This window comes from Gambusia affinis, linkage group LG10 (assembly GCF_019740435.1).
Source record: "Gambusia affinis linkage group LG10, SWU_Gaff_1.0, whole genome shotgun sequence".
Taxonomy (NCBI): domain Eukaryota; kingdom Metazoa; phylum Chordata; class Actinopteri; order Cyprinodontiformes; family Poeciliidae; genus Gambusia; species Gambusia affinis.
In genome coordinates, this window is record NC_057877.1 from 23,295,439 (window position 1) to 23,310,541 (window position 15,103).

The 15,103-nt window shown below is 38.9% G+C and overlaps 1 protein-coding gene across 3 annotated transcripts in view; it reads right to left on the reverse strand.

Moving 5' to 3' along the window:
- The window catches only part of dennd1b (DENN/MADD domain containing 1B), a 135,946-nt gene that overhangs the window by 36,482 nt on the left and 84,361 nt on the right, over positions 1–15,103 (reverse strand). For all 3 annotated transcript variants that reach the window (XM_044130502.1, XM_044130503.1, XM_044130504.1), the window contains one exon: positions 2,794–2,919. In XM_044130502.1, coding sequence (XP_043986437.1) covers positions 2,794–2,919 — 126 coding nt within the window. The remainder of the gene's footprint in view (positions 1–2,793; positions 2,920–15,103) is intronic.

A 15,103-nucleotide genomic window follows, 5' to 3' on the forward strand; every position in this document is an offset into this window, starting at 1 on the left:
GCCCTTTTAGTCTGCCTCAAAATTAATGTAATGTTTGGCAGTGAATATTTTGATTTGAATGATGTAATATTTGATTATTTTAATTGCCTCTTTATGGCATATATTATAATTTGGTTTGTATCTCCTTATGCTAGTTTATTTTTTTATTACATTTTTATTAATTTATTTTTATATCTTTTTTTGGAGAAGCGAGGTTTAATTTTAAAAGCTTCTTTTCTAAAGGAGACATAATCCTACAATGAACATTTTAGGGAAAGTGCAACTTTTACTTTGAACATACTTATAATTTAACCCAGATATATTCATATACATTGGAGATTTAAGCTTTTATATTTACCAACATGTTCCTAGTGACTGAAAGTTATATTGTTATATAATGTTTTAGAGTGGAGCAGGAAGAGTGGGAACTTTATTATGATAGAGAATCTGTGGAGTGAGCTAAAGATTAGGGTGCTGGTAAGGAAGCTTTCCAACCTTTAACCTTTAACCGCTCATACAGAGCCACGCTCTGGTTCTGCTGGAGGTTTCTTCCTGTTAAAGGGGAGTTTTTCCTCTCCACTATCAGTAAATGCATGACGCTCGGCATGAGGGATTCCTTTAAAGTCAACGACACAACACAAGCGATTGTCTGCTGTCGCTACATGCTCGTCCAGGAGCATGTAGGAAATGCAATCTGTTGGGTTTCCTTAGATTGAAAACTTTTTAAAACTAATTTTGATAATAAACTGAGTTTAATGCACCATTTGATAAGTGGGATTACTTGGAATGTATGTGGGATTGAATTGAAATTACTTGTTTGTAAAGTGCCTAAAGAAGACATTTATTAAACTGAATTGAACTTTGCAGCAGAGAAAAGACACAGACAAAGGTTTTAAAGCTCACTTGTTTGAGTGTAAATCTGTTCCTGTGGTAAAAGCCGACATTTTTTAAAAGATTTTTACACATCTTAAACAAAAGTGGCAAAAAAGAGGGTGTTGAACGTGATGACACCTTAGCCATTTTCTAAGATCCCATCTTGCTTAACTTTCAGAACTGATTAGCGAATAGTTTGTTCAAACTTTAACTGGGGCTGAATCTTAATAGTCCTGCTGGCTAAAACTAATTTCGCAAGTTTTTTAACAGAAGATAGCGAGAAACACCTGGCAGAAGAACGTCAAGCTCAAACTGATGGCGTAAGAAAACCCCGTATAATCAGCTGATTGCCTTTCAGCTCATTATCAGGCTCCAGTTTTGTTTCATTTACAGCTCAGCAAGACTCCCACTAAGCATCCACACCCCTCCTTCTGTTGAGGCATATGGGTCTGTGAACCGCTCAGCACAACTCAGCTCTTTCCAGGAGGGTCTTTTCTTCAGCTCACAACAATGAGCAGCGCCGTGATACTCAACAAATACTGCGGGAAATTATGAGCAACTTCATTAAACTGGATGCTCTGTTTAGGTTTTAACATGTATGTTAAATCGGCGGCTTTTATGCAGACCTTGTCTACAAGCAAACACTGTGAGCGTGAGTGAACTGAGAAATTGCCGCTCACACACACAAACACACTGCATCTCTGTGCTGGTGTCAGAGGGGAGGCAGTTTGTTCGTGTACTGTCTGTATACAGAGAAAAAGAGAGACAGCATCAATAATGTAGCATCTTGACTCCGGGAGTCCACAAAGTCCAATTAATCTCAAAGACTAAGGAACAAAGGCTTCGCTATTTGACAAACAGGACATGGTGTAGTTTGCTCTGCTCTGACTCAGACTTGATAAGTAGAGAAGATCTAGAAAAGAAATGTTAGGGGGGCTTAGTAAAGGAGAGTTAAACACCAAAGGTGGCTAAAAGGGATCTTCAAAGGGAACGTCCTGACTCCTTCCAGCTCCTCTGACATTTCACTGCTTCAGACAAGCCCACCTTAGCTCTGCTCTCCGTCTGAAAACACACCTCTTACCCTGAGTCAAAACTGCCACAGCCTTAACAGACGCAAGTGAAGTTCGACTCACTTCACTTCAGATAAGACTGCTACCATGTCCTGCACATCACCAAGAGGAAATCAGTTCTATTCACAAAATGCTTCAGCTTGTGAATATGGATTCATATTATGTGCTTGATGCTTTAGTTTTTGGGACAGTCTTAAAAGTGTAACAGCTTTTAAAGGTGAGTCAAACTATGCGGATGTTTCAATTAGTTTGAGGCCATTTGTACATCAGAAATATCAGGAATGATTGGATCCCTGGAATTCATAGGGGTTATGGTTACAGCTGCTTGTAAATAGCTAAAATCTGCAAATACGTGAGATTAGTGCTGGACGATATGACTGAAAATGTGTTTTATATCAGTCGACATCAATAATTATGGATTAGGTTTTTTTGTTGGTTTTAAATAACTGAAATACTGTCAAACTGGTGGTGTGAACGTTCCTGTTTTATCCACAATTTACTCACACTGCTCTTATCTTCTCCTGTTAATCCACCCCGTTTTTTATTTTATTTTATTTTTAAGCCATTTTGAGGAACTGCGGCCGGAACCTGAACTGTTGCTGCACAAAGTACTTCACAGGTTGTTGCTAGGTAACCAAAGAGTGAGAGAGTTAGTTGATGCCACCACATTGAAATATGTCTGCTATAGTCTTCTGAGCTGAACAGCTAATTTTCTTTTTATGTGTATAGGTGGTAAGTTTAAGTTTTTACAGAGGTTCCAATAACTAATATTTATAGTGTTTCATGTTGGATAAATACACTGAATTAAAAAATAAAACTGAGGGGAAAAACTCTTTAATAACTGTTAGTAAATAATGATGAAGGAGCTTACAGGTTTATATCTCAGCGCATCTCTGTACGATCCAAACAGAGCGGCCTGCGCTCTCAGGAAGGCCCTGGCCACGCCACTTCCTGTTGCTGTGGACTGCTTCTTCAGCTTGCCCTTCAGAGCAGACACCTGGTGGGAAACATCGAGGACGGGAAAGAGTTGGAAATGATAAAGACAGGGATCAGGGAGAGAGGGGAGGGAGACATGGAAGGGTAAAAGTTAAATTATCACCTCTGAAATTGGTGGAGGAAACAGCTAGCCTATTCTGGGTGTGAAGTATCACATTTGCAGGTCATCTCAAAAAAAGGGATAGAAAAGAATGAAAGCCTTTCCTTCAAGCTTATCTGTTGTGCTGCTGGGAGCACCTGCTGCTTTGCTAATTGAGCAGCGCATTGGGGCAGGAGAGAGGGGGAGTTGGAAGAGAGGGTAAAGAAGAGAGGAAATAGAAAGTTGTATCTTTGCTCTTCCTCCTTCAGCCCTCCTTCTTCCCCCGCCATCACCTTCCCTTCCTTTCATTTCTGCCTCCATGTCTCAAGTCTCCTGGTCCTTCCATCCAGACCTGCTGTTCTCCCCTCCCCTCTTGGCTCTCCTACACTCCCTCTAGAAAGGGATTCTTGACATAAAACGTCTTTAATTATTTCCCCCCTCTCCTGGCTCTGTCTCCAGGACTCCAGGCGAGAGTGGAGGAGCAGCAGGCCTGAGCTTGTTTCAGGATGACAAAAGATCCACCCTGGCCACCGGGCCCTGGGGAGTCTGGGAAGGAAGTTGTCAAGAGGCTCTCCTCACCTGCTCAGCAGTGGTCTGACTGTGTTGTGGAAGTGCGAGGAGGAGGCAGAGATACAGTAGTGATGTCATGTAGCGAGGGACTGTTGCTGTCTCTGTGTGGGCTGCACCAGCTTCACACTAAAGCATGTTTCTCGTCTACATTACTCGAAAAAAAAAAAAAAAAAAAATCAATTGTAGGTTGACGCACAGAAGGAAACGAAGGGTTGAAGCTTCGATTACACTTCTGCAATATGTAATACTTATGACTTTATATGCAGGAAAACAATGTTTAAGGTAACAAGTCAAAACTCTTTTGATTCAAATTTCTACATTTTAAAACTGAAAAATTGACAGCAGATGCAGTGCTGCTGTGTGAAACCAGAAAAAGAGTAAATTAACATTTAGATTTAACAGTCTGGTTCCTCCATTTAACACTGCATTGTAAATTTCAGCAGTCCAACACAGTCACTGTTTAAAACAATGCAACACCACGTTGTGACATGTGTGTGTGTGTGTGTGTGTGTGTGTGTGTGTGTGTTCTGGTGTGTTGCTGCTGTGAGTGTTTTATAGGCAACAGACGTTTTTTCAGTAGTTTTAATGAGAAAAATGCATTAAACAAACATTCTAATTTTGTCTCTTTAAATCAGGCCTGTGCGTCAACATATAGCAAAGTTTTAAAAAGTTATGGGTTAAGATACGAATATAAATCGGGAATCAGAATCAGTCGAATTTCTGTTGACTGGATCTGATTTGTGAACAGCTGGTAAAATACAGACACATTAGTTTTATTTGTAATTTTTTAATGAACCCATCAAACAGCACATGCATAATGAAATCAGATAAACCTGAGGGACAAATTAAATCTACTGCTCTAATCAAATAACTTACAGAACTCTCGTGTATTGTATCTACTTAAAAAACCTCAAACTTGGAGTTTTTTTTAAATAGGGTTGTCTATTATTTTTATAAGAAATATTTTTGTTAGGTAAACATAAAAAATTAATTCTAAGTGTAATGGCTTATATTTTATTGCTCAGTTGCATTGTTTATACACAAGCATGATTGACAGAGCTAAGATCCTTCTCTTGGCTCTGATTGGTTGTTATCGCATGTGTTATTAGTACTGGGAGCATTGGGAGAAGGCAGAGGAGATCGATTTTTTTTCCACAGATTATCTGTTTCATAATTTACAGTCACAACATCGTGATAGTTTTAACAAATATGCAAAACCTGAGATGTATGCATGTAAAACCTACATAACCCAGCTTAAAGGGCAATGTCATGTTTTTGGACTGTGGGAGGAAGCTGGAGTACCAGGAGAGAACCTACACAGGGAGAACATGCAAGCTCCACGCTGAAAGACCCCATTGGACACCAGAACCATTTTTCTGCGAGGCAACAGTGTTACCAACCCCATAATTATCAATATTTTGCATTATTTTTAGCAGCACTACTATTAATTGTTGCTTTTCTGGTTAACCGCAGATCATGGCATAAATCTTTTATTACTGTAAAATGTAGTATTTTTACTAAAGCATATAATACAGTGACAATTTCATCCTGGCTCCCATCAATCACAGGTGAGATCAATATCACTGGAGCTGGGACGTCTGAGCAGATCACACATGGAGGAAAGAACTGAGATGCTACAAGACAAAAGAAAGGAAGGAAAAAAGCAAGATGTCGATCTTAAACTGGGACAAAGACAAAATGAACAGTGTTGATTTCACTCCCCTGGGCTTTCCCCACTCTCCACAGCGTCCCCACGCTGCCATCGCAAAATGCTTCCAGGCATCAAACAGAAAGTTTACCATGGTTAAATTAACAAGTGTCATCTCCATATTCACTCATTCTACTAAATGCTTTTATGTTCATGTAAAGTCCTTTGTGGGATTAATATTTCATGTTTATGTGCTTATCACACATTTTTATTATTACTATTATTTTTTTTAATTTTTGCAAATCATTAAACTGTCTTCTGTTTGTGGGGAGGAATCAAAGCGAACACGTCGTCAGTCTATGAGGGGGAGGCGTACCCAGAAGACTGTCAGAGCAGACGGGATAGTCGAGTTTACCCTGCAGAGTCCTGAACTGCGGCTCTGAAAGGGTGAGCAAACACTTTTTAATGAGGCTGGGGCACAATCTGATTTTTACTTCTCAATAACACAAAAATTCGCAAAAGAGCAACGGGTTTAAAATTAAGAATAAAAGACTGGGGCAAAAAATATTCCTAATGTTCAGATAAATTGCTACATCTCTCAAATCAAACGCTCTTAGTTGCGCCGCGCGAGTGCGAACCTCGTTTTTACTAATAGAAATCAAACCTCGCGACCCATTCTCGCTCACATTCCCGACAAAAAAAAAAAAGAAAAAAGAAAAAAGAAAGAAATAAACGTGTATTTAGTAATTGGATCTTGAATGTGGTGCCTACGCCACAATCATCAGGTATGCCTCCGCGGTAATGGCTCTGTCAAACTAATTAAGTTCTACAGTTTGAGTGAAGCTAACGAGACGCGTACAGGCATCAGAGGAAGGCCAGGCTCTACAGGTGATAACCCTATTTGGCAGTGACATTTTTTAGTGTAAAGTCACAGTGGCGGTGATGAGATCAAAGGCAGAGACTCCCCCATTGGGTCCAATTAGAACTATAGCATTGTACAGGGAAGGGGTGGCAGCAGAAGAGAGGGGAGTGGGTGGCTGAGGGAAAGGGGAAAAGAAAAAAAACTGTTGAGTTATGATATTCATAATCTATGCAGAGAGGCCTTTCCAGTACAGGTCTTCTCCCCATAGCTGTGATCTTTTCAATTTACATCAAGGGAAGATAGTCGGGGATGAAAGCGGGGCATCCGAGGCGCGCAGCCCACAGAGGGCAGACATGGGGCCTCATTAAGGCCCGGCCCAGACAGCCCCAAACAGGGTTTGAAGTGCGTCATATAAAGAGCACGGGGTCAAAGGTCAGACATAGAACAGATCTCCATTTAACTCTCCAGCTGGAGATGATAATTAGCAGGTGCAATCATGATCCCTGTCTGACGGTAAGGGATGATACCTCCATAGGTGACAGCAGAGTGCGGAGGGCCGAGAATGTCGGCGCGCATGGAGGGCCTCGCTGGTCTCGCATACGCACCGCCATTCATCAAGCGTCACCGCTTATCGCATGTGTGTGTCTGTATAAAACAAGCTGCATTACATTTTAAAAGCTAATTTCTACAATAATTACAACTATACAATAGGATTAACACAGGAGTAATTAAGTAGATATATTTGCTTTGAAATCACCTAAGGAAACTGAATGAGTAGTTTTGACCAGAAATGCATTTTTCTTCAGATTTCTCAGGTTTTAGTTTGTTCCAACGCAACAAAAAGTTGGACTGGTTCATAAAAATACATTCAGATTCAGAAACTTCATAAAATCTTATAATTTCACAGTTATTCTTATTAGATATATCACAAGATATTTATTGCATAAGAGAAAAAAGTATACAGCTAAAGAAGTATTCTTTTGTTGCACAAAAAGTTTTTTCCTTCACTTTAAAGCTGCTAATGCCTAGTTATCAGAGTTTGGTAAGGCTGGTTCGTAACATTCCTGTTTGTGGTGGTAGAAAAAATGTAGGTGCAAAAATGTCTTTTTTTATTATTATTATTATTATTATTATTATTATTATGTAACTTTTTACTATTAACTAAATCTTTATAAGGTAACTGTCTCCATGTGGCTTCTGCTTCTATCTCTTACCTCTTCTAAAAATGGGTCACATTTAAGCAACATCCATCGTAGAAGTGTAGCTACTATTCCAAAGTTCTACCATTCATTTGGGTTCTGAATCTTATTCAAGGCAACTTCTTCTCCAGTTAATAAAAAGTTTTAGCTCCGACACGATTGAGTGACCATACCGTTCCTTCAGATGTTTATTGCAAGATTTTGTGGACCATAAAGAGTGAGCTGGATGGACTCGCCTTGCCTTGCAAAGTCTGACATCTGGATTGTGCAACGCAAGAACAAATCCGAGTTGCAACAAAAATAAGACTTAATATTAGTTCCTTTGTTAAAACAAACAAGCAGATAAATGTGCTCCCATCCTTGCCATTGATATGATGCTTGATTAAATTCCAGAAAAAAAACTTAGTGTCACTTTAACGCTTAGAAAAGTTTAAGTCATTTTCAAGCAACATCTGGTTTGTCTGAAAGTTAGTGCTAAACTTATTCTATACCCAACGTCAACTACTCAGAGTTCATTTTACTCAGTTTATAGTCAGTCTAGCACAAATCCTTTGTAAATCTGACATTTTTCCCATTTCCCCCAACTGTTTACTCCCCTATAGCGGTAGATATGCAAGCAAAAATGTGATAGGCTGATTTTATAAATATTGGTGGCATTTTGCTGTGCTTGTTTTGCATTTTAACATATGCAGGTTTCTTGAACATAAAGCTGTGTTACTGCACAGTATATAAAAATTTGCAGGTTGCTTTTGACAAATATATGAGTTTTTAAAAGAGATTGTAATTTTATGATGCAAAAATACTTCCAGACAATTGAAGCATAATTTATTGTTTCTTGGTGTACAAAGTGATTATAGCTTCATATAACTTACTTCAGCTATATTTACTAAAATGTTATTTTTAAATTCATCTATTTATTCAAAAACAGAGATTTTGTATGCAAAAATGATGTGAGTGAAAGGCAAGAGAGAAAATGAAATTTTTTCAGTTTTTGGATTCAGAATAAAGAATCATTCTAGTGTTCCTTTATTAATAAAAAAAATTATGTAGAAGTTTTAAGTTGATTCTACCTGTCTAAGATTAAAAATGTAGCACTTTTTACCATTAGCTACATAGCAAGACAGAGCTCACAGATAAAGACATGAAAGAAAAAACACAAATCATCTTAAAGAAATTGACAGAAGCTTAAGAACAATCAATTTTGAGTGCTTCATGTTTGAAGATACAAAAAGAAGTGGCAAAACCAACAGAAAACCTTAGCTTGCAACACATTCACAATTTCTCTGGTGGTCCATTAAAATCTGAAGTGTAAATGTGATTGTACTGGTGTCACATCTCAGTCTGGTTTGATATAAAGCTTTTTTATCATATCCTTTATTTATACAAACCACAGCTGTCCTGTAAACTAAAGCCTTGAGGATGCTCTGCCCAGAAACCTACTTATTATTCAAAGTTTTATGATTTATTTTTTATTTTAAAATGCAGTCAATAATTATTAAAAGCAAAATAGGAAATCAGAATCAAAGAATTGATAAAGCTTAACAAAAGAAGAAAATATGGAGATTTTTGCATAAACCATGAGACTATCACCAGAGAAAAGGAAAAAAATAAAAGCCTGACTGACAATATTGCATACAATATACATATAAAAAGCAGTAAATCAAAGAAAAAAAAGATACACTAGGCCCTGAATATATATTTAGAATTATAATCAACAATTTTAATACAACATTGCAAACCTCTCTCCCAAATAATGACCCCGACATTTGTCTGTTGTTGGAGGGGAAAAAAAGGGAATAAAAAGTTGAGTTTTCTCTTCGCAAAAAGAGTGTTTTGTTTAAGCTTCTGTCCAGGGAAAGAAAGCCATGGGGACGCAATTAAAGAACTACAAAGAAAAAAATAGTTATGAAAATCTCCCACTTTCTTTTGATGTGCTGCAGTCTGAAGTGTACACACACGGCGCACGCACAAAACACACAGACACAAATCCGAACAAAGACACAGAGAACAGACATACAGCACAGTCTAACAACTGCAGATGCATACATGCACACAAAGAGCATGGGACTTGGTCGTCTATGAAACAGATTCGTTCATTAAATTAAAGATTAATATTAGATTTCATAATTTCATCTCCCAATTAACCTTTTTCCCTATTCCTTAAGCTGCACAGTAGAAGGGATTATTAGATAAAATAATGGAATGGAGTATATCTATTTTTAGTTTTAAGCATAAGCATTTAAAACATAATTTCTCTGGAAATAATGTGCATGAATGAAAATAAAACAAGATGAGATCAATTACAAAGTACAGAAATTGTTGATCTTTTGTTGAGTTGAAGATGAAGAGTGGGAAAGCAGGAGAGAGGAAAAGCTGTATGCGTGCCTGTGTGTGTGTGTGTGTGTGTGTGTTTTAATAGGGCTATGAGTTTCTCCCCGGTGTGGGGTTACTTTGTCAAGCTGACCTCTTATAGCAGCTGAGCGGCAGAGTTTTGCATACATAATTAACTATAGCTAAATGTCATCTCTCGCTTCAATAACCATCGCAGTGGGTGTTGCTTCTCTCCCCTTTTTTTTTTCTTTTTTTTTTTGACTTATAATCCGGAGTGAACCATCGGCAGAGCAGCTATATGTGAAAGTGAAATGCAGCTTTTAAAATCCACACGAGTAAACCAAGGAGTCGCAGTGAAGGGAAATGAACAAGTTTGCTGACGTTAAAACAATCACAACCCGGAAAATAATTGTCAAATGAGCAGACTCTGACATTTGCAGCTGGTAAAATACCGGCTCGCCAAGCAAAACGACATCTGAGTCTTTGTTTGGAGCTTGTTATTATACACTGTGGACTGTTCCTGGTAAAGTACAGCATGAATGTGAGCTGGGCGGCCACATTTTCCCACAACGAATCGCATGAGAAACTTTACTTTAAATGGATCAGACGTACTCGGTTTTAAACAGAAACAAACGCAGAGAAGATCAGATGGACAAACAAATAGTGGCAAAAGTTTCCTCGTGAGCGACACCCGAGAGTCGCTGATGAACGCTCCCGGTTGACAGCGTGTAGGAGTGCCTGAGTGCATCTGTGCACCTACATGTGAGCGCTGCCTGCCGTCTGCTGCGCTCTGTAGTAGCTGATGATGTAGATGTTGCTCCCCAGAAAGTGAGCGCCCAAATTAAAGCCGCAATGTTTGATTAAGTGTGCCAGGTGATCTCAGGAGAGGCGCGGCAGACACAGTCTCAACCCCCTCACTCATTTGTAAACCTCCAAATGCGGGCTTGAAATACAGGAAGTAGGAGTGTGTGCTTTAAATCCCCCCTCCCCACCTCTCTTGATTGGGAATACAAATGATCAAATGTACCATGGCTAGGATTGTATGGGTACACGGTGTCAGCAAAGCAGCGAGCGGCAGAGAGGAGGAGAATAGAAGGAATTAGGTTTGTGATGTGTGAGAAAGAGGGAGAGAGAAGGAGCATCTGAAAATAAAGATATAAGCTGCATTGTAGCTCCTCAACTTGAATGTGTGGCACAGACAGAATAATACATGAAAAAAATCTGTCATTGGTTTGAGATCAATTGCCAGAATCAAATAAAAACCTTATTCAGTCACACGCTGTTTGTTTTCAGAATTAACCGACTCCTAATTTGCTATTCTTGGATAGTTTTAATGACTAGCGAGGTAAACAACTTCACCAACCAAAAGTCAATTATAACTTTATCAGTCTCCAGTTGGGAGAGGAGATGTGGATCTTACAAAAAGCAACAAAAATACCTTGATCTTTTTTGTTTTATTGAGTATTTCTTCTCAGCATGCTTGTCAACACACTGATTTTACTGACAAAGCATGGTGTCACAAAGATTTAAAAAGTAGGCAACTATTGCAACTTTTGGTTGAACTTCATGAGTTTTCAGGACGGCAAAGGACTGCTAAACACATTATGCAAAATTTAAAGAATGCTCTATTTTCTCCCAACAATTTATTTAAATAATTGTGAGGGGAAAAAACAGCGATTCAAACAAGAGAACAAAGACTACACTAGCTCTACACAGCTGCTCACACAATAAAGAGAACATTAGAGAATCTCCATGGCTGACCTTCAACTGTTATCAGATATTTACATTGTTATTTTACTTTTTAACTCAAAGCCTGGAGTTATTAGTTAAATAACCATAACACACAAAGAGTAAAATGCAGAATCTTTCGATCATTTGACACCATTTCCTATTAAAGTTCATTTGGTGCTCCTCATGGCTTCGTGTCCAAGATTTTTTTAATTTAAATAATTAAAAAAAAACATTTGTAGAGTTCCAACAGTAACAAATATTTTAATGCTTACAGATCAAAGTAGTTTTGATCTGGTTTAAAAGAAAGAGCTACTCTATATGGAACATACTCTGAAATGTACAAAATAAAAAGGTGCTTTGGCTATAATTAAGTAAAACACAGTTTATGTTATTCATCACGTATAAAATATTAAGATCAAGAAGCATAACTTTAGTAAATAAAATAACACACATTCAGTACTGCAAATCACTTCAAACAAACCGTCTACTTGTTTAACTGCATTTGAATTGAGTAGCAGTTCTTATAAAATAACTATGTTCACTAACAAGTTGCAGAAAAAAAGAACTGTTTATAGAAATAAAATAATAACTATTATTTAAAAAGAATAATATGCAAAGTTGTTTTCTCACAGACATGGAGGATAAAATGCAAAAATGCTTCTTTTAATTTAGATGTGGTGTTGAAATGCAGAATGGATAAACTGCAGATCCTAAACGATGCTCAAGTTTGACTAAACTGTTTTAAAGTATGGCTTCCACTAGTGTATAAGTATATATATTTATACACACACAAGTTTGTATTTCTATCCATATGAGCACGTAGTATTGGTTCCTGTTTATTTTAGTTACTTCATTTATGCATAACCCAAACACTTAAGCTAACGCTAAACATTGTCAGTATATTCCAAACCCTCAACCTAATCAAAACTTAATTCACACCATACATCTAAAGCTAACAGCTAACCTGGCAAAAGAGGCTCCATCACATTAGTACTGGGCTTTGTCCCCCAAAAAGTCCCAATGGTTTTCATACAGTTAGTAAATATGCAACACAGAATAGCTAAATGAGGACACACACAGTTAATCACAGAACTGTTAATACTCCTGACAGTTTTAGATCTAAAATTAATATCATGTGGTGATTAGCTCCAAGTGTGTGACGTGGGAAGACCTCTTTGCCATCACCCTAATTATTACATCACTCCACAGATTCTCCATCAGATTCAGAATCCAGAAGAAACATGTCAGTAAAATTAAAAGTCTTACTTTAAATGTTTCAGGGGTATAAAAAATGTTGAGCTTCATACTGTTTATATTTTTGTTACTTTATGTGGATTTATATGTTGGTAGAAATTAAGTCATGTATGGTATGCACATCTATTAATGTGTTTAAAATAAAATGTGTGAAGCAAACAGGGAATTAAAAAAAGGAAGTCAACAGAACAGGTCGGATGTAAGAATAATTTAACTTCCTTCTGCTCCTTTTGGATAGGTTCTTTTTAAATGAATGAGTTCAGATAATAATAATAATAATAATAATAATAATAATAATAATAATAATAATAATAATAATAATAATAATAATAATAATAATAATAATAAATCAGTAATTTAATTCTCAAAGTTAATTTCAGAAGATCATGGCTTCCTTTTGCACCCTTTAATAATTACTGTCTCAATAGATCTAGCCTTCCTTTGCCAAACGGAACCGCTACCAGCTTACTAGTATTTGTAATAGTCAATAAATGTGAAATATTATGTGTGAAACTGTGAGAAAAGGCCGTTATGGGGCGGGCACTTGTGGAGCTGGGCCAGGGGTCCCGTCTGAAAGGGAGCGGCTAATTCAGGACAACTGTGAACTCTGAACCTGCTAAAAGCACGGCCACTGGTCAGCCGGGCCGCCTAACCAAGTCCACATGTGCTCACAGTCTGTGCTGCCGTAATTACAAGGATCTCTCTCTAAAGGTTTGTTTAAATCAACATCAGAGGCATTTTGTTTTCCATCACAGTTGGACCTAAGACACAGACACATTTTGCCTGTAGCCTTTACCTTTTAATTCATGTCGTGCTTCATATATTCTTAGAAAGTGACGCCGGGGGTTTGCGAGTGAGGATCGCTGAGACTCCTTAGGTCTCAAGGCCAGGGCTTCACTCTGAATAAACCTGAGTGTTAAGTAGCCGGTGTTACAGTGAGAACTGGAGAGAAACAAAAAGCGGTTTTTAATAGCTACGAAACGACGCAGAGACAGAGAAGCGCTCGGCATTAATAAGGAAATCAGGCCCCAGTTCAGTAAACAGCACAATGCCTGTAACATCTCCTTGTGTGGAAACACTAACATCAAATGCCATGTGGCATGTCCTCATCACTAACAAGCTAACTAACAAGAGACCTGGAATTCCACTCAATTAGTACCTGCTCGCTTTGTTATTAATCTACTAGCCTCTGTGAATAGATAAGAGGAGACAGGAGGGAGAGAAAAAAACTTGTATGGGAATAAAAAACAACAACAACAATTTGTTCTGATAAATATATTAATGCCAGCAAAGTTTCTGTTTCAGGTGCTGTAATTTGACATGATATGCGAGCTATGTTCTGCCATTAGTCAAGAAAAATTGGTGAGCAGGGGATCAAAGCGAAAAAGGCACTGAGCCTGCCACTTAATTTATCACACGGCAAAAAAGACAAAGGCTTTTCTCTCTGCTTCTGTCGCTTTTCAAAAGCCTCCACTCTTTTTATGACAAACTCAGTTTGCAATTTAATTTAGGGCTTCAGTCCCCAGGTGCAGAGAAGCGAGCAGGCAGGAAGTGAGAAGACGGTACTGCAGCCAGACAGGCACATAGGCAGAGAAGTATGAGAAAGCAAACAGCGGGTGCAAGAGACGTCCAGGTTGGCGGGAAGTACTGCGAGAGAGACACGTAGGCAGACAGGTGCCATGAAACCCGAGCAGCCGGGGAAGCAATAAGGCAGGCAGGCAGGCAGGATTGAAAGTCGGCAGAAAATGTTATAAAGTGGAGAAAAGAACTCACGAGGTAAAGAGACGTTCGTACGCGCTAGCAGTCAATGTTGGCAGAGCAGTGCTAAATCAGGAGAACCAGAGAAGTGTGGGAGTGTGAGCAGGTCTGGGGTCTGCTGGGCAGTGGGTTGAATTATGTAGTGCTGCTGGGGGAAGGAGTCCAGTAGGCAGTGGAACCTGAGCGTATGCTGTTAGCAGCGTGGGTAATAGTGCATCCACCGCCTCAGCTGGGATCCCAGCGCCTCACAGAGGAGCTTTAATACACACACTGTGAAGACCAACTAAACAAACAGATTCCTGCTTCCACCAAGACAGGGGAGACAAGCGCATGTGTTGTTTCCTTGTGGCTGTGGATGTGTGTGTAAAAGTGTGAGTGACCCTGACGCCACGGCGATGCTTCCTGTAGCACTGACCAGCGTCAGCGCTCCATTAATTAAAGAGACGATGCGCTGGCAGGTGGCTTCACTGCCCACACTGGTAATTGGACCCTTTCTACCCACTCTCTCCCCCCCTACAAAATCACCCATCTCTGCCTTTTCTTTTCTTTCCTCTGCCTCGTTCCCTCCCCCTATCTCTCAGAAACGTGCCAGTGGGCAGGCAACAACGCAAGACTTTGTGAAATAATGATTAGAATGGATGAAGATGAAGGGAAGGGAGTTTCACATTTTCCCACATGCCTCTGATGGTCGGGGAATGCTGTTTGCCTTCAAGCGTCATACGACGCGACGGGAGTTTACTTTAGACAGCCACA